We start from the raw sequence: 20,538 nt of genomic DNA on the forward strand, positions 1-20,538 counted from the left end.
TGTAAACGCGTGTTATGTTAGTTAAGCTACTGTACGCATAATGTTATCCGTCGGTTCTGTTTGAGAATGTGCCAGAGTTTCTCCATGGATTATGTATTTGAAAGGAATACTCGCAAATATTAACCCCCACCTGACACGAGCACATATTCTCCAGTTTGGCTTTAATCCAATTCTTAAAGCTTCATGAAAAAAAAAGCAACAAACCGTGACAAAAAAGGTGATGAAAATGTGTGACGAAAACGCAACATAAAGTAACTAAACAGTAACAGAAAAGTGACAAAAAGCAAAGGAAATGTAGCCAAAACGCATTAAAAAAAAGCTATGAAAAATAAAGAATGATGACAATGGGGTAGCAATGCAAGGAATATGATCTGTTTAGATTTTTGGGTAAAGCTGAAATGGAGAAAATGACCATGGTTAAGGCGGGGGTTAAGAGGTTAACATTTACTTTCACCTGGAAACCAAAAACAAAAAAACATGATTCAATGTTTCGCAATAGATTAATATGGGAAATTGGAAATGTGCTTCCGAAAATGCTTTTTTTTTTTTTCACTTTGGTGCGACAACATCTATGGACTTCAAATTTTCTAGGCTTGGACTGAACAGTATTTTGAATTTTCTTTCAAAAGGATTTATTGATATCTAATTCCTAACCTGATTTATTGAGTTTTGCATTTTAAAAGAACAGGCGAGATTTCAATTTTTACAGATTCCTCCGCTGATAAACAGCTTATTTAAAAACTAAACCACATCCCCCCCGAAAACGTCTTTGTTACGAACATGTTGACAAAATAAAACCATCAATTTAAGCCTGTCTCGATCCATTATTCAGATTTTTTAGGCATTAAGTTTTACATGAAAACATAAAATGACTGAAAACTTGCAATTACATTTCTTCCTCATATTTATGCCAGTAATCTATATCAAACGTTTTAAATTGGTATCTCTAAACTGAAAAAGTTTTCTTGCCCTCAGTTTTTGACATAAGGCTCATTTTTGTTTCTGCTCCTTTTTAAAACCTTCAGGGTTTTAGGATGTTATTGAAGTATGGCAGTATTGCTGTGGACTTCTTCTTCTGTACAGGTGAAACTCGGAAAACTAGAATATCATTCAAAAGTGCATTTACTTCTGTCATTCAACTCAAAATGTAAAACCAATATATGATATAGACTCATTACATGCAAAGTGACATCTGTCAAGCCTTTGTTTGTTATAATTTTGATGATTGAAGTTTGTGTTTGGGGTTATTACCAGCTGAGCCATAATAATCAAAATAACAAGTAAAGGCTATACATATCTAACTTTGCATGTAATGAGTCCATCATATATCAGCTTCACAGTTCAAGCTGAACTAAAGAAACCAATGCACTTTTGAATTCTAATGTTCCAAGTTTCACCTGCTCTTGTGGGTCTTAAGTTTTTGTAGCGGGGAACTACAATGGATACAGCCAGCAACGATAAAAACAAGTGTTCTGTACTTTATTTAGAGATGAAAAAGGAACATTCCTACTGTGAGCCTCCGCAAATGTTCTCAGGTGAATCATAGGGGGCCAGCTCACTGGAGGCACTGCACTGTCTGAAGCATTGTTCACTAAACTTAGAATCTCTTCAAAATGATCTGACGCAGAAATGCAACATAGAAATCCAATACATGATACAGGTTTGTGCCTTTAAAAGCCTCTTCATCCGCACCACACTTTAAAAGCAGATAAATAATGTTTGAATCCCTCAAAGTTTGCAGTTTGTTCAATGTTTTTTCAAGAGTTGTTTGGCATCTGAAAACTCAACAGAGTTCGGGATCAACTGTTACAATAGAAATCCGCTTTTCTGGCCAGTCACTCCTTCTTCCTCTGCCAAAACAAAGGCATCTGGGACCAACAATCCATACAAGAACTCATGTTTGGAGTGTAGGAGTGAATGCAAAATAGTTTCTTGTAAAACGTCTTGTGTGAATAAATTCCTTTCAAGTTTTGGGTCGATCCAATCAAAGAGAAACATTTGTAACACATAAATAAAATGCAAAAGAGACTCTTCAAAGCTGATTGTGCTGTGGGATTTCTTTTCTTCATACTCGCATAAGCCGCTGTCTTTGTTTTGGTACAAACAGACCGCACAGTTCTTTGATGGGACACCTGCGTATCATGTCCATCGGAGCGTACATAACGCCGAGTCCCAGGTTTCACGTCTTTGAAAAGAAAAGACGTATAGTTTGGTTGGCCAGGCTGGAAATTCTTCAGGCATTTTTGTAAAGTACTAGAAAACATTGTCCCTAGACTAAGGCTGCATCTAAGAAGTGTCAAGATTTCTTCTTTCTCTTTTCCCTTTTCCTTAAAGGAACAGGCCCCCGTTTTAGGGATCTGTGCAATAGACATCAGTGCAATGGGGATCTGTGCAATAGGGATCAGTGCAATATGGACCAATGCAATAGGGATCGGTGCAATAGGGATCAGTGCAATAGGGATCGGTGCAATAGGGATTAGTGCAATAGAGATCAGTGTAATAGTGGTCATGTGTTTCTCAAATTGAATTAAAAGAGGCTCTGTAATGGGAGGATGTGCAATACATATGAATTTGGTTCTTTCCCACTGTCATTGTTCCACTGTCTGTGTTCAGTCGTCTCTGTACATATCTTTATCCTGTGCTGTATGTAAATGTCTGTGCTGCTTTTGTGTACATAGTCTGTGTATATAGTGTATAGTTTGTGTTTCTGTGTCTTTGTGAAATCAACCTGCCAGGGGGTCTGCACTGGGGCAACAGTGGCACAGATGGTAGAAAGGGTCGTCTCATGATCGGAAGGTCGGGGGTTAAAATCCCACCTCCTGAAAGTGCACATTGTCGTTGTGTCCTTGGGCAAGACACTTCACCCACATTGCCCCCAGTGTCTGCGTACATTGGTGTATGAATGAGAGTATGAATGGGTGAGTGGATCCTTGCTGTAAAGAGCTTTGAGTGCCTAATGTAGGTGGAAAAGCGCTATATAAGTTGAGACCATGAGACCATTGCAGATGGAAATTAGCCTAGGGCTATAATCTGGCATATTTTAAAAAAAAAATCTTTAAAATGTTCATTAATATGTTTTGTTCCCCCTTTCTCTTAAATAAAATAAATAAAATAAATGTTCCATACTGAAATATGTTCTTACCTGAGCTTAGACGAGTTGATGTGTACCTGTCTGGGCCTTGTGCGTGCCCTCAGTCATGTAAAACAACCAAAGATGTTGTTAGCATTTGGCCTCTCCCAGTATATTCCTATAGCTCCAAACGGGGTGAACGGTGGCCTGTTGACCTTTGATGCATCATGAGGTCGACCGTTTGCAGTTAGTAGCAGGAGCTTCAGCTGCTCCTTTCTGCCCGTCAGGACTTTCTGAACCTTCCTAACCCTGCGGAGGGAACAACCAGGAAGTGATGTCGTACAATATATGCTGCATATAACTAGACTCTGAGCAACTGCACAAATGTCAAAATGATGTGTTGAATAAACAACTCTTTATAATCTGCGCTGTTCAATTACTGAAAGTTTCAATCATGAACCACTGTGATATGACAGACTGAAGATGAAAATACTGTTTCATCTTCAACTCTGCTGCTACAGCTCTGTCAGAGAAACAACATCCACCCATTCCTGTCCTTGGGTTCAGACTATGCTAAGCATCTGTTCTTTCACAGCGGACTCTGTGGTTTCAGTTTTGTTCTTAGGAAACGTAAACAAAAGTGTGTAATGTTGCCTTAAGTTCAGATTTCCTGATGCTGCTGTGGCAACACTACAGGACCTGCTTTCTACTTTCATATATTTCGGACATGGGGCTCATGTTTATTTTAATGGAGCGTCACGTCAGTCATTTCAAGTTTGGAAACTTCCGAGTGGCAGCGCAGTGGGATTGTTCTTAGCTCCTTGTGGGCTGATGAGGAACATCCAGAGGTTCCTAAGCTATAGGAGGTTAATAGGAAACATACAGCTCCTTTCCTAGCTGCCTCCTAACTGCACTGAAGGAGAAAAAAGAGATGCAAAACAACTTGGGTGGTGTCCAAATGCTTTTACATGAACAATCACTCACTTTTAATGAAACACATCCCGATTAACTGAATACTTAGTGGTTTTGGCAACACAATCACAGGCTCTAATGCTGGCTATCACTGAAAACGATAGATGAATTCTGCACAGAGAGATAAAGCCATACACAGGAATATTCATGACATGCAAAAGCCTCTCTTTAGTCTTTACATCACGTTTCATTTGACTGCAGCGTCTAATAAATATGCATGTCTAGTTGTCGACAGGCCTGGTTAATGATTGTAGACATGCCGAGTGGTAACTGATGCCAAACATGTACTCAGGAATTAATGCAGGGGTATTACTCACATGGACGTTTGCTGTGTCCCGTTGCAGATACACCCGCATGAAGCTGCAGCTCAACCCCGAAGGGAGAATTCCTGTCAAGAAGTAAGTCTCATCGAGTGACTCATCCCTCTTCCACCCGCCACCACGCCACTGTTTTCATAAATTAATGTCTACAGCAGGGCCCTCCAGCCGATTGTTTGCCTCACCCGTCCCTCAAAACCCCCATATATCCTTTCATTCTTCCCTTTTCTTGACAAACCCCTCCGTGCATGACGTAATCAAAGAGAGTGTGGGAGGTCTTTGAAAGCAACAAAAAAAAGGAGCGGGTTAGTCATATAGACAGGGGAGTATAGGAGCTAACAAGATGTTTCTAAATGGGAAATGGGTCTCACGGTCATATCATTTCCAAAAAAAGAACAGGTTATATCATTCCAAATTTATTATATATCTTTGCTAGTGTTCTCTCCCTGGGCGCTGACATAACAAATATAAATGTAGAGTTGATTGGCAATTCCAGCTGTATAGTCTGGTTCACTATGTTTAGAATTACACTGTTTTCGTGGAGAGTATGAAGACTTTCTTTTTGGAAAACCGTATGGTATAAGCAATGAGAAAAACAATGTTTCCATTTGCCCTTGTCATTTGGTAAAATTGTGCAATATGCCATTTTTCCATTAGAGTAAATGGGGAGTTCTGGTCATCGCTACGGCAACTTCATGAAAAATATGACAAGGGGTTCATTGACTTTTTTGATTGGAGCGACCAAATGGAATTTTCTGCCAAATTTTGTAAATTTCCGCCAAACTAAGTTTTTTACTCCCCATTTAAATGTTACTATCGCTATAATCGCACTTTTTTTTTACATTCCAGAGCAAGTGGAAACATTGTTTTCTGATTGCTCATTTAATAGAGTTTTCAAAAATGTATAGTTTTGATACTCTCCATAAAAATCCAGCAAAATTACATAGTGAACCGGACTATTTGGTAAAAGTGTGCAATATGCCATTTTTCCATTAGAGTAAATGGGGAGTTCTGGTCATCGCTACGGCAACACCATGAAAAATATGACAAAGGTTTTGTTGACTTTTATGACTGGAACGACCAAATGGAATTTTCTGCCAAATTTTGTAAATTTCCGCCAAACTACGTTTTTTACTCCCCATTTAAATGTTACTATCGCTATAACCACACCTTTTTTTTTTACATGTCAGAGCAAATGGAAACATTGTTTTCTGATTGCTCATTTAATAAAGTTTTCAAAAATGTATAGTTTTGATACTCTCCATAAAAATCCGGCAAAATTAACATAGTGAACTGGCCTATTTGGTTAAATTGTGCAATATTTTTCCATTATAATAAATGGGTAGTTCTGGTCATCGCTACGGTAACTCCATGAAACAAATGACAAGGGTTTCATTGACTTTTATGATTGGAACGACCAAATGGAATTTTCTGCCAAATTTTGTAAATTTACACCAAACTACGTTTTTTTACTCCCTATCTACCATATCACATACATTATCTTGTCACTATGGGCTTTTGTACATCGTCTTCAGCTCCGTAAGAAAAACCCTCCTGCCTCCATTAGTCAAGTGTAGCTCAGAGGCAGGCGGCAGGATTGAACTCCGGCGATAACCTCCTGGGAGAAAACAGTGGGTGTCGACGAGCAAGACACTCGGGGCAGCTCCTTTACCGTTTAGGGAATTAACCTCGCGGCTGTGCGGACGTGTCACTTTGAGTAATGTCAGCGTGCTCCGCGCTCCCCCGCCGAGCCCACTGTATACCGCCTGTGCCCGTGGAATACCTCCGGATGAGATTAATAAAACAGGTTACGCAATCACAGCGGCCAGGGCTAAACACTGGCGGATGACTCTATCAACAAGGGAGCAAGGTTCGATAAATTACGTTTATTGTTTATGTGCGCACTGCGGTGGCACACGCATGCATCACTGTCTGCCTCGGTGAAGTACGCCGCTACAGCCGGAGGGTTTATGACATGTCAGGGCTGTAAGATTAAAAATCACAATCTTATCTTAATTAGCAAATTGAAAAGGCTGCAATTAAGGGCTGTAAATATTGCAGATTTATCGTTATCCACATAGAGGCCATAATATATCCCATAATAATCTTCCATGCGACAGATTATTTTATTTTTTTTGCTAACATAGCCGAAAACAATAATGACAATATGAAAACAATAATGACAATATGAATGACAACTTTAAATGTTCAAAAGTTAAGTTTTACCTCTTTATGTGGATTTAAAGTGGACTCATCATGCATTATTTTGTGTGCCTCGGCATTGATAATTAATGTTTTATGATTTTAAATAATGTCTCAAACATGTACCAATGAAACCCATGCTCTAGAGCTGGGGAAGACTTTGGCTGGGGCTCCTCCTGCTGGCAGCTTTAGGTAAAATATGCTTTCGGTTTCAATTTACAGCACAGTTTACAGCTTCAGCCCGGCCTGATGAAGATACTTTGAGCAGAAAGGCTCAGAACTGTTTATATAATGTTGGATTGTGGGCTTTGAAAATGTGGAGGACAGTTTTGGGTTTAACAATTACGGGTAACATTTTATTTTACAGTACCTTGATACATTGTACCTAACTAAATTTAGTACAATGTAATGTGCTCTGCAACAATGTGTAAAAACTTGAAACTATGGGTTAGATACACAATGGAATTACTTGTATTAGTACTTTGTAGGTACATATTGTAATAAGACATAACTCTAGCCCTCTCGTGTCCTATTACATTATGTACTTACAAAGTACTAATACAAGTTATTCCATTTCCATTCCATTTCACAGGACTACCCAGGATTACTTACAACTGCTTAAATGTAGTGAAATATTACTCCAGGTATAAGTCTTTGATGAGGGAACAACTTTATAACATGGTTTAAAGCTAAAAAAAAAACGTAATACCTTTTTGATTTAGTATTGTTATGTCTTGTGTAGACTTATTTACTGAAAGAAAGAATAGTGTTGAAATGGTTTTGTAAAATATCGCAATAATATAGTTTTTACAACATTCAATCATGGAGAGCCTGTATAAATATATAAGAGAGACCAAAACTTGGTTTGTCCAGTCAGTTTTTTGTAGTTCAAAAATAAACGGCAAAAACGTCATGTTTATTAGCAATTGTCATGCCCAAGGACAAAAAAAGCCTTTGCCGATGGCTTGGCCGAACATTATAAAGAGAATCCTTCTTTTTATGAAATCGCTCACTGACCTTCCCAGAAAATAAACAATCAGTACATTTATTTATTCATTTATTTGCTGATATTTAGACATTGACCATAAAAAGAGCAGTAACTTTAATCTCCTAAGTAAATAATCATCTGTCAGTTTTATTCCCTTGAAAACAAACTAGACTCTCAGTCAAAGCTGCAATCATTTGAGACGGCCGTTTTATTGTAGTGGCAAAGTTTCATATTTCTTTTATTGGATCTGCATCATTTTTCCTTCCATCTTTTCATAATCCCACGCTGTTGCTCCCTTGATCATTCGGTTGTTATTTTACAAAGCCATATGGCGCGATTCTAACAAATCTTCAAAGTGAACCAGATACTTCATGTTTGGCACAAGCTGTTGAATCGGGATCGCTCTCAAATATCTTCCTCTGTGTCTCTGTAGCATCTTCAGGATCTTCACCGCAGACCGGAAGAGAGTGGAGACCGCCCTGGAAAGCTGCAACCTCCCGTCTGGCAGAGTAAGATATGCCACGCTTTATATTCTGCATCGCAAAAGCAAATTATAAGGGAATAGTAGTGTAGATTATGTATTTACCTTACGTTCTATGTGCAGTTTGTATTTCCTCCCTGTGTCTGGGTGGGTTTTCCTACTGACCTAGCATTCCTGATTTTCTATCTTCACATAAGCTCCTCCCTCTCACTGTGCAGCTGTTTCAACGTCGGGAATAAAAATGAACAATAGAAACTGTCTGCTCGGCCCGTGTGGCGAGTATTTTTGCTTCACAATGAAAGGTTTAAGCTTAGCAAGAGAAAGCACTTCCTGGATATGTAGGACCTCATGAGAAGCTTTTTGGGAGCTCAGGAGCAACGAAAAGCCACTGGTGAAAATCCAAAGTTTACTCAAAGATACAAGGCAATGGCAATAAGCAGAGGTGGGTGGAGTAGCCAAAATATTTACTCAAGTAAATGTAACGTTACTTTGAAATAAGAGTAAAAGAGTAAAAAATTGCATTTTAATTGAGTAGTGTGAGTACTCAAAATCAAAGTGACAAATCAGGTCACTGGTTGATCGAGATTCTGTAGAAATTCCTCAAAACGAGTCTGTATCATCCTCAGTAGTGTGTGTGGCCTCCACGTGCCTGAATGCACTCCCTACAAGGCCTGGGCATGCTCCTGATGAGACCACGGATGTCCTCCTGAGGGATCTCCTCCCAGACCTGGATTAGAGCATCAGTCAGCTCCTGGACAGTCTGTGGTGCGATGTGGCGTTGATGGATGGACCGAGACATGATGTCCCAGATGTGCTCTCTTGGATTTAAGTCTGGGGAACGGGCAGGCCAGTCCATAACATCAATGCCTTCATCATGCAGGAACTGCTGACACACTCTTGCCACATGTGGCCTGGCATTATCAGGCATCAGAAGGGCCCACAGCACCAGCATATTACAATAGGTCTGAGGATCTCATCCCGGTCCCTAATGCCAGTCAGGGAACCTCTGGCTAGCACATGGAGGGCTGTGCGGCCCTCCAATGAAATGCCTCCCCAGACCATCACTGACCCACCACCAAACCGGTCATGCTGGATGATGTTGCAGCAGCAGAACGTTCTCCAGGGCGTCTCCAGACTCTGTCACGTCTGTCACATGTGCTCAGGGTGAACCTGCTCTCATCCGTGAAGAGCACAGGGCACCATTGGCCAATCTGCCAATCGCTGTGTTCTCGGGCAAATGCCAATCGGGCTGCACGGTGTTGGGCAGTAAGCACCAGCCCAACTTGTGGACGTCGGGCCCTCATACCACCCTCATGGAGTCGATTTCTGACCGTTTGAGTACCAACATGCACATTTGTGGCCCTCTGGAGGTCATTTTGTAGGGCTCGGGCAGTGCTTCTCCTGTTTCTCCGTGCACAAATGAGCAGATAGCGGTCCTGCTGCTGGGTTGTTGACCTCGGTCGGCCCCCCCCCAGGTCTCCTGGTGTACTGGCCTGTCTCCTGGTATCTCCTCCATGCTCTGGACACTGCGCTGGGAGACACAGCAAACCTTCTTGCCACAGCACGAATGGACGTGCCATTTTGGATGAGCATCACTCCCTGAGCGACTTCTGTGGGTTGTAGATGCCTCCTCATGATACCTCTAGTGGTGAGAACACTGGACAAATGCAAAAGTGTTCCAAAAATACGGTCCAAAGGATGAAGACAGGGAAATGGTCTGTGGTCACCACCTGCAAAACCATTCCTCTTTTGGAGTGATCTTGCTAATTGCCTCTCATTTCCACCTGTTGTCTGTTTAATTTCCACAACACCAAGTGAAATTGATTCACAATAAGCGTGGCTTCCTAACTGGACAGTCTGATATCCCAGAAATTTGACTGACTTGGAGTTACATGGTGTTTTATGAGTGTGCCCTAAGTTTTTGTGAGCAGTGTATGCTGCCCTTAGAAAAAGATTGACCTGTTTTATTTTTTTGGCTATTTTATGTAAGATATTTTTTTTGTTTAAATGTGCACCTCACGGAGCTTTGTTATACAGTGAATTGTTATACAGTGAAAAATATAAATATTGACTCATATTTACTTCATTTTAATATGACTAAAAAGCTACTTGCAAAAGTATAGTTACTGTCAGAGGATAACATTAAATCGCTATTTATCATACTGGGTCAGGCTGTACAGTTGTACTATCTCTGTCATAGCCTTGACTCTGGTGCTCAGACTCTTGTGTATCAGTATGACGCTCTGAGAGGGTATTTATCCCGTTTCTGTGGAAGCACAGACAGACTTGAATGGTAGGACCAGCGCAATGTATCGAGACTGCTGCCTATTTTTCATCTATCCTCTCGAACACCATTGTTAATTCTCTAACAGTTACTTCAAGTACATGTGCTTGAGTAACTGTAACATAGTATTACTTCCTCTGGTTATACGGAATACAAAAGGAGATTTTAAGGCCCTATACCTAATTTACTGTAAACATTTGAACTGTTGGTCCAAACTCATTCCTAATTTTCTAATTTCTCATATTCCAATTTTTCCGCAACTTCTTGGTAGCAATTCACTGTCACAGTAATGTAAAGTATAACTGGCCTTCTTGTTCCTGATTGATAAGAACACTTCCTTTCTTTTTTTTCCACAAACGTCTGCTTTTACAACACACTAAAAGACATAAATAATCCTTGTTGCTTTAACAAGCAACAAGTGGCGTTTGAGTCTGAAGTATCAACCTGTCAAAACCCTTTTAATCTATTTTGTTTTGTCGTTCATGTATCTCTTTATCTCTTTGTCCGATCCCATAAGTCGCACCGTTCCTCCACTCCCTCGCCCTTATCGGCTTTGTCATTACCTCTGTCATCAGCTTTGTTTATCAATCAGTACAATCCGTTCTGCCGTAACAGCACCTGATTGTTTGTTCACTCATTTGTCAGGCGCCTTATTATCAGGACGTATGCTTCACTGCCTCACGGTCATTAGTGGAGAGGTAAAGGAGAAACCTCCCGGATAGGTGCTTAAGCAAAAGGACCGCTATCGCAAAACAATATTAATCAAACCGCGAGTAAACAGACACAAATAGACTATTGATCGGCCTCGACTTTGATGACGGCGTCTCAGATGGAGAGAAGGGGACTGTGCCAGTGTTTTTGGGCGAAATACATCGTACAACCTGGTGATTGTTTTCCAGATTAAGTCTACAAACCTGCCCCAGACGTCATTCAGACTGCAGCCCAAAGTGACACAAATCCTTTTTTGATCTGACTTTGATATCTATTCATGGCTTGTATCTGATCTTTTGTAATGCGGCCTCTCTCTGAAGTGCCGGGTAGCATTCATCTAACCTGCAATGTCGTTGATGCACTGCAAACTCCTTTCATTCTGTGCTTGAGTGGACGGGAGAGGAAAGGAAAGCGACACGTTCTCCCTGTCGTTTGAGATTATGACTGATGTCTGTATCACCTCTCCATTCACCGCTGGACTCCACATCGACTTTCTAGACGTCGCTGCCACTGCCACACAAACGCCGTGGCCCCAAACACAGACTCTCCTCTGCAAATGACTTCAGATACAGATCTATGCCCCAAAAAATCGGAACTGAGCTTTGAGACCAACTGTCTCAACAGAGCTGGTTCTTCCTACACGCAGCTTAGGCATGTTCTGTAGGGCTTCCACAGCCGTAAGGGCCCCGTACCTCAGTCCAATTACGGTGTTGTTTTGCTTGTTAATCAACGTGTTGTCACGGCGACAGGCTCTCCGACAGCCCTCCGCCTGCTTTGCCACATATAACGCCAAAATGGAGCAGTCTGCTGAAGTGGATGTGCAGGACAGACCTTTCGGCTTCCCTCTGTCACCCCCAAGGCGCGAGTGCATCTCCGCTCGCGTCCCTACTGTCCCGCTCGGCTGTCTCCCGTCTCCTGGGCGCCGCTCGCCTCATGTTTTCTCTGCGGGGCGCTTGTTGTCTCCTCTACTAGAGACAAGAAGCTATTTTCTTGGACACTCATGCAGTATCAGGGCAGTAGTTTGGCGAATAGAAGTGAGAAAAGCTTTTTCTATTTGTCTCAAAGGGGAGTTCAATCCACACGGCTTTTATTGGTGCAGCAAGTTACTTTCAGAAACTGCAGTTCTCTGAATGGACATGGTCTAAAACAAATTACCATCACCAATTGAGGTCATTATGTTCCACTTCTGCCCTGCACTACTGCGTGTAACTGTTTTTGACCATAAGTGGGTTCATTCTTCCTCAATTATCCTTGTGAAGCAGTAGGTACTGTAGGGCCCCCTAGTGGACTATTGCTTTGTGCCCCAGAAAGGCGAGCACCGGCTCTGTGTCTCAACATGGCCTTTCCAGAGACAACAGTGTCACTGCTGTTTTCAATGTGATGTAATGTGAATATTTAGGTCATTGTACAAACAAATCTATGCTAATTAAAAATGCTGGTTGTTCTTGGGGAACCGTTTCAATTATACACAAGAGAAAGTTTGTTTGCATGCAATAGGCTGTTTCTTGCCATTGTTTAAACTTATTTTGCTTTCTAGGTTTTGCTTTGGCTTTGGATAATATTTGTCAGACCTTTGGGGTAAAATATATTTAGAAAGATGTTTGAAAAGTAACACGTTTGGAAATGTATTTGACAATATGTACATATAATGCTCATTATCAATCCCAGACACACGTCTCCAGCCGAGAGACGACAAAAGCTTGTTAAAAGCCGTCCCTTATGTGCACGAGTGTCAAGTCAAGTGACGAGGCAGATGCTAAACCATAAACGCAAACAGCCATTGTTGCCATAATGAGGGACTTGGCTAAACAAGATCCACTTAATTAGCAGGAAGCAGGAAGTGTTAACGTGTTACACTATGAAAGTCCACTGGGATTTGCTGTTGTTTCAAAGCGCAAATAATTACGGCTAAACGGCAGAGCTGCTGATCCTGATGCACATATGCTAACGAACACGGCATTGGAATTGCAAATCTTAGTCGCAAACGAAACCAAAACGCATGTCAGAAAATTGAAGAGAAAATGGTTCAACCCTTGTATAAAGTAATTTCCTCTCCATGTGCTCCTGAAGCTATCTCGATGTCAGGGTCAGAAGTCATGGTCAGTCAACAGCGCTACGGTTGTAAAGTTGTCCGAAAGATTGTGTAGTAGATAACCCTGTTGTTTCTGAAGTGAGCAGTGTTGTTTGGTAATATACATGGGTTTCCAATGACATCACGCATAGTTCCGGTGGCCATTTTGAACACCGAAGTACAATTATGCAGCACTACAACATGTAACAATATCTCTACTCAGGATGAAAATGAAAGACAAAGAGGAAACAGAAAACCTTTCTCAGTGACTTTTACAGTTTGTCATGTCAACAGAGTCTCAGGTCCAGATCTTGTGGTTCATAGCGCAGGCTGTAGAGAAGACGAGTGGCGCTCCTTGCAATCTTCAGTGTCATACCTGGCGCAAAAAGTGGGCAGGACAGGAGGGGTGGACGCACTCGCATTGCGATGTTGTGGTGCCGCCCCCTCCCCATGCTTTCCCCAGACCTGCGAAGGCGGTGGGTTGCGAGAGGGGGGGTTCTCCTGTAAACGCGTAACATGCATGATGCAGCGCGCAATGTTTAAAGATGAAAGAAATAAAAATGTCCCTCCGCTGCTGAAGCCACTCGCTGCAGATCAAGATAAGCGGGCGGGGAAAGAGAGGCAGCAGCCTCGCGTTGGACACCGTTCGAACGCGCAAAGTTACGAAATGTAAAGGATTTAACTGATCAGAAACTGTCATATCGGCTGCGGAGGAGTTACAGAGTTATGCAATAGTTGCAAGAAAGCAGTAGCTTATTGGAACATTTGCGCTACAGCTGCAGGATTCTTGGAGCGACTGAATTTAAAAAAAAAAAAAAAAGTTGCTATGCACCCTGTAAAATGCGCTTCTTTCTTTTGGACTGAGCTGTGGCTACACAAGGCGCATCATCAGGAGGTAAAGACTGACACACGATGGAAATGTCTCCTTAAAACGCAGATTAGACGTGGTGTTGTGGCACTTGAAGGCATGTGTGGTTTATTTATGGAAAACTGTTGTTTTGGTGTTAGGCGTGTGCGCGTTGATCTACTGTATCAAAGTAAGCCCGTGCGTAACCTACGCTCAAACAGACTTTTCAAGGCAATTACGCTTTTGTTTTCAATTTGACGTTGATTCTAAGGAAGAAGACAAGGCAGCGCGTTGTAAAGAGGAACATAATGTGAAGGTTGCCATAGAAGAGTAGCTTGAGGGCTGCTTGTAATAAACCACGCCTCAGTCGGCCTCTTTTTCTTAAATAACGCCCTCTCCCTAGAGGCGCAGCCTTAAGCGCAAAATCTGCGCCACATGCAAGATCGCGCGTGTACCACGTTGCGTTTAGAGTTGCGCACGGATTGCGCCAGTCACAAGATCTGGCCCTCAGTCTGAGATGGTGTTTAAGCTGCTCAAGTTAGCATGCTACCGGTTAGCAACTGTCATCAGTAGCATGCTAGCGTCTTGAGCAGCTTTTTTTTTTTTTTTTTTTTATTTAAAAAATATGCATTTCTTTATTAATTACAACAAAAATACAATAAAGCAACAAGTGTTAAAATACAAATTTGGATTCCGTGGCGATAAGAGTTAAAAAATTAAAAAGGGAGGTCCTAGCAAAATGGAAAATTCACAAACTGTTCGTTTCTGAAATTGCTTGTCAGGTACCCCTTAAATTCCCCCATAGACCCATGCCGAGTGACACAGCCATAGTCCAGGATGTTAAGCATTTGTACAGCCAGAACAAAACACGACCTCCGCACTGCCCCCGCCACAGGCAGCGTCCCATCAGGCAACACAAAGTTTGGTCTGCGTACATTGTAAGGTAGAACCTTTTGTGTGGGACGGCTTAAACACTTACTCGCATAAACATGCGTCTCTGGGGCCGTGTTTTAACTGTTATCTTCTTGAGCAATGATTACGAGTACAATGCCACAGTCAATCAGTTGTCTTTCATTTTCATCCCGAGTAGAGATATTGTTATATGTTGTAGTACTGCATACTGCTACTTCGGTAGTCAAAATGGTCGTCATAACAACAAAAGTCACATGACTGAAAAGCATGTGTAGCAAGGTTGTCTTGAGTATGTCTTTGAGTAACTTCTTCTCCATCTCCACCATATGCTTAGGCCCCGGGAGAGAAATATCTCTGCACAAATCCATCATACTCTTCCTTTATCACCTCTGTCTAAGCTCAACTCGTCTATTCATTACACTATTCGCCGCATCCCTTTCCCCTTTTCTGCTTCACGCTTCAAGAGATCCCTACAGTTCAAGGATAGTCAGCTTCGTTTTGTGCACATTGAGAACGCCCCGCTGCTCCCTGGTTTTACCCTAACACCTACAAACTAAGGGCTAATAAAAGCAAGTCGATTCAGAATCAGTGTTTGAAAAGGCCCATATGTCCCTGTTAGATACGTAAATGTTGGTTTGTCTCCTACACTTTGCACAAATATTGTTTTTTTTAGTCCGTGTAGTCTCTCCCAATTAAAATCTTTGCCTGTATCTTTTCCAGAGCGACTCCATCCCGCAGGAGGACTTCACTCCGGAGATTTACACACAGTTCCTGAGCAACATCTGCCCTCGGCCCGAACTCGACCACATCTTCTCTGACGCGTAAGAACGCACTTATTATGTGTCCTTATTCTCGCTCCGACCTTTAAGGATTTGTCAATAGCATATAATCGATGTAGTGCCACTGGAACTCATTTGCAACTGTGAGAAGGACCATGAAGGTTAATTAGAAGCATTTTCTTCCCTTACCCGATTACGGACGCTGCATTTTGTCGTACGCCAAGGGTGTGGTTTTTTCTTTATTCAGAAACTTTTTCAATGTATAATGTAGGGCTGTGCAATTAATCAAATGTTGTTTTCTATTATGATTATAAAGTAAACACAATGAGTGGCATACAAGGACGTAATGCAGAAAAAAAACATACACAAACATTAAAGCAGTACTAAGTAACTTGTTTACTTTAAGAAATCCTTTCTGTTGTACCTCTGGGGATAATACAAGTGTTAATGGGCTGATTGGGGGGTCTTTCATCTCCCCCTGGTGTCTCTGGCCAGAAAACCACAATTGCAACTTCACTGTCTCCGACCCGTAGGCCCCAATACACACTAATGGAATCACGAAGAAGAAGCTAATAGGCTAATGGGCAAAGCTAACTCCGGGCTAGCGCCACTTAAACAGTATTTACAGCCAAGTTTGAGTGAAAATATGATCTCCATTGTGTAATTGGATGTACAATATCCCTCTCTCCCTTTGTCTTTTCTGTCAGTGTAGTATTTACTCTCACGGACAATTAATGAGTAAAAAACTTCTACGACACATGCAGTGGCGCTGATGGCCTCTAGGGGCATGACTTACTTAGTACTGCTTTAAAGAGGTCATTAACCAAGCATTTGCTGAAGTGAAAAAAGAAGCATGTGCAACTAACCTAACACTATTCAGTATTTGATAGTGTGTTGTGTTCAGAATGAAGCTAAAATACTCTCAAGATCAAACCTTTTACTGAAAAACACAATTAAAACTTTTAAAACTTTCCTTTCAATTAACACTGAAATTCTAACTCTGTTTCAATTTCTTTTTTTATCTGAATAATTCCAAGTACCCCCTGCTTATTTCTGTAATGCGTACAATTTGAACTGCTAAATTTGATGCACCATATCCACAAATGTGCTATTTTTCAGCCTGCACTCGCTATTTAGCACCTGTCTGGACAAATAACCTCATTTGTCTGTTTTATGCACATCTACAAATGCACAAGTGAACGTTTCCCTCTTGTTTTCCACCATAACAGTCATTTAATCACTGCTAATAAATCACAACTAGAATGATATTGATATGATATTTGTCTAATCGTAACAGTCCGCCTGCATCTATCTCAGTTAAACTGTAGCCGTGAATGTTCCGGTGATATTGGAAACCTATGAGTAGGTGGCCTGTTAAGGAGAGACCTGCTCCTGGGCCCAGAGGGATTTAAACCATTAAAAAGGGAGCGGGCCGGTGCCACCAGGGCCACTGTGTGTCATAAATCTCTCCTTTAATCACAGCTAAGTGAGATGACTCTGGGCCCTGGAGCGCACTCCCGATACGGAGAGAGTAATCTTTATTTGTGCATCTTTGACTAATTTATTTATGCTTAGATTTAGTTTGTTTTTGGGACAGAACTCCCAACCTCCTCAGCCACTTCTGCTCCTTGAGTATACAGTATGTACTTTTAGCCACAGTCTTGGAAATGAAACGTGTTTTAATGAAAACTCATCATTTACTCGACAGACAATTTAATTCTCAGCCCGTCGGTGCACTTCACCCCCTCTCCACCTCTCTGCCGTTTTAATTACCGTCTGCAAAAATCCTGAAATCATTTCTCATTACACCACAAATGAATACACATGAGGTGAAAGGCCTGGGAATACATAATGTTTATGTTTATGTGCACTGTTCACTGAATCTTGAATATAATCTAAGAAAACATTGCAAATCTATTGGCAATTCTTATCAGGAAACCACAACCAGCTTTGAGCACAAGATCTTCAGACAAATAGTATATACTATAAAAAGAACATTCTTTTGAGCTTTTAACATGTTACTTTGTTTCCTCGTCTAGGAGTAGTTTGTTGTTTCATTCACGCAGTTTTTAATTCAAGTCAGTTCTTCTGTGCTGGGCCACTCCTGCTTTTTGTTTCTGTTCAAAAGCAGCATTGCAAACAGCCAATCATATCTATCAAAGTTTTTTATTGATCCAATCACAGACCACGTTGTCTCCATGTGGTCTCCGTTTGGTCTCCGCATGGTCTCCAAGAGGTCTCTGAGAGGTCTATGTAGTCTAAAGCAGTTCCTGTGGTGTCCCTGCAATGTCTCAAAGACCTGTCATATACCAAGGAGAGCTCAAAGAGACTCCATACGACTCTTTGAGATCTCCTTGGTATCCGACCGGTCTCACAGGTTGAGGATAACAAATGGTGTTCGCAACATTGCCACAGCTGCTTGAGACCATGTCTACCTCTCAGAGACCTCTCGGAGACTATGCGGAGACTCCACATAGCCACCAAGACTACCTGGAGACTTGTCTTATTGCCAGGGGACGTATCGGAGACATCTCCGTGACCAGTGGTGATTCTCTCCAACTTGTCTCCAGGCTGGTGAGATAGGCCCTTTGTATGTGCAGTCAGTCTCTGCACAGTCTCCGCTACTTTCTCTGGTGGGATAGGCCTTTTAGAGCAGGGGGTCTCCAACCTTCTCCAGCTTCAAAGAAACATGTGTAACTATGCAACATAGTGAGTTCCCCTGCAGCTAAGATGACATTTTAACATATTTACAGCCAGTGATTTTGAGTTTCCTCTTCATATTAATGGAGACTGTGTTCCACATGTTCAGAACAAAAAGAAAATACATCTAAAATATGACTTATCAAGTGTAGAAAGTCTTCGGGGAGCTGCTTAGGGCTCTCGAGCTACTGGTTGGCCCTGACTTAGAGGGTGAGGAGCGACAACAAATCTTCTTTACTGGTCTCGTATTTTTTCATGGTGGTATTTTCTTTTTCTTGTTGCTATTGAAAGTATTTTTGTCCCATTTCAAGCGTATATTGAAACGGCTGTTGCACATTCGTGTTGACCTGGAACACAGGGAACACGAAACTGTCCTTCACATTTTAAAAGCCATCATCCATCACTGGCACCTCAAACTGCGTTCAAAAATTCAAATTAGTCAAAAAGCCACTGCAAAAAGAAAAACTATAAAGATATGTGTCTGTTCTCTGTCCGCAGCGGTGCAAAGACCCGTGTGTACCTCACCGTGGAGCAGATGACCGAGTTCATCAACAGTAAACAACGGGACCCGCGGCTGAACGAGATCCTCTACCCCCCGCTGAAGCCCGAACAGGTGCAACTGCTGGTGGACAAGTACGAGCCCAACCCGGCGCTGGCAGAGCAAGGTCAGTGGCTCAGAATGGCTGAATGCTGTTGTGCATGTTTTAGTGTAGGTTGTAGAAGTTTGCTTCGTTCAATGCAAGGTTTCCCAAAGAAGTCAGTGTGTTTTCTGGTTGTCTGTGTCTACAATTTTTTGCCACTAGTTGCCATTTTAGACCATCTGTATATGTTGCTAATGTAAAACTCCACGACACAGAAGCCAAATCTCTTTTTCTTCCTTGCTCTCTCAACATACGTAATGTTTACCCAGAAAAAACAAAGTGATCAAACTGTGAGAGAATTTTCCAGCCCCTGCACAGCGGACAAAGGACGCCTCCCGTGCTGCTCATTGTGGCCGAGTTGTCCCGTGCGAACCTCACTGGAATTCTTGGCTCTGTATTCGACGCCACTCTCAGGACTATTTAAATCCGCTCTTGTGGAAGCATGGTCCGACTTGAATGACGGATGCCTGTGCAAAGTGTTGAGAGAGTTCACGTCTCTGGGGGTAAATAAACCTCTCTTGCATTGGACAGGCCTCCCTTTACAAACCTACAGTCGGACCCGTCGGTGAAACTGTAATTCCTCCAACACAACTCAAGGTGGTTTATGATTTCACATTATTCATTTTCATCCGTGGATTTATTGGGGAAATTGTAACTTGCTGTTGCTTGTCTGACTAATTTATTCCCCCGTCTGTCTGGCTGTGTCATGAGGCCCTGAGGCTGATCCGACCCTGGGAAGACTCACCCCCTCCCTCCTCCCCATCTTCGCTCCTGTGAATTTGGCAGGACGGTCACCATAGCGACCGTGTGGCCGCCTGTGCCGTGTCCGAAGGCGGACAGAAAGCGAGGTCAGATAGTGGGGTGCCAAGGAATGCAATGTTAGTGGAGACTGTAAATATCACATGGCACTGTTTGGCACAGATCGCGGCAGGGTTGATAATGGGGGGCCGCACGGTCGCTCTAAATACAGTGGCCTGTTATGGACAAGAATGGGGTTACACAACGAGAAAGTTGAGTAATCCTTCGACCTAACGGAAGAAATGTTGCAACATAGAGCATAAATAAAATTAGAGATTGTGATAAGATTTCAAGCTTTGAAGGATTTAAGGAAGACACAGTTTGTCTTTTTTATTTAGTTAGTTAGTTAGTTAGTTAGTTATGGAGCCTCTTATGCCAAGAAAGGTTGATTCTTGTTCGTATTTGACCAGTTTTGAGGCTCCATCCATCCATCCATCCATCCATCCATCCATCCATTTTCTTCCTCTTTATCCGGGGCCGGGTCGCGGAGGCAGCAGTCTCAGCCCAGACTTCCTGATCCACGCACACCTCCTCCAGCTGTTCTGGGGGGACCCCGAGGCGACACCAGGCCAGCTCGGAGACATAGTCCCACCAGCGTGCCCTGGGCCTTCCACAAAGCCTTGTCCCAAGAAAATCCTACCAGACACCCTAAAAACATTTGATCCTGGAGCGCTCTAGAAGCCACAGATAATGATAGCATAGAGGAAATGTTAATTGCCCATACAGTCACTGGGTCACAGAAAGGTCAAATATGCATGAATATGA

At 42.2% G+C, this 20,538-nt stretch overlaps 1 protein-coding gene across 2 annotated transcripts in view; it reads left to right on the forward strand.

Moving 5' to 3' along the window:
* The window catches only part of plcb1l (phospholipase C beta 1-like), a 267,795-nt gene that overhangs the window by 164,301 nt on the left and 82,956 nt on the right, over positions 1–20,538 (forward strand). For both annotated transcript variants that reach the window (XM_079572652.1, XM_079572653.1), the window contains exons 6-9: positions 4,387–4,440; positions 7,983–8,058; positions 15,576–15,676; positions 18,833–18,999. In XM_079572652.1, coding sequence (XP_079428778.1) covers positions 4,387–4,440; positions 7,983–8,058; positions 15,576–15,676; positions 18,833–18,999 — 398 coding nt within the window. The remainder of the gene's footprint in view (positions 1–4,386; positions 4,441–7,982; positions 8,059–15,575; positions 15,677–18,832; positions 19,000–20,538) is intronic.

This window comes from Gobius niger (assembly GCF_951799975.1).
Source record: "Gobius niger genome assembly, chromosome: 15".
In the NCBI taxonomy this organism is placed as follows: domain Eukaryota; kingdom Metazoa; phylum Chordata; class Actinopteri; order Gobiiformes; family Gobiidae; genus Gobius; species Gobius niger.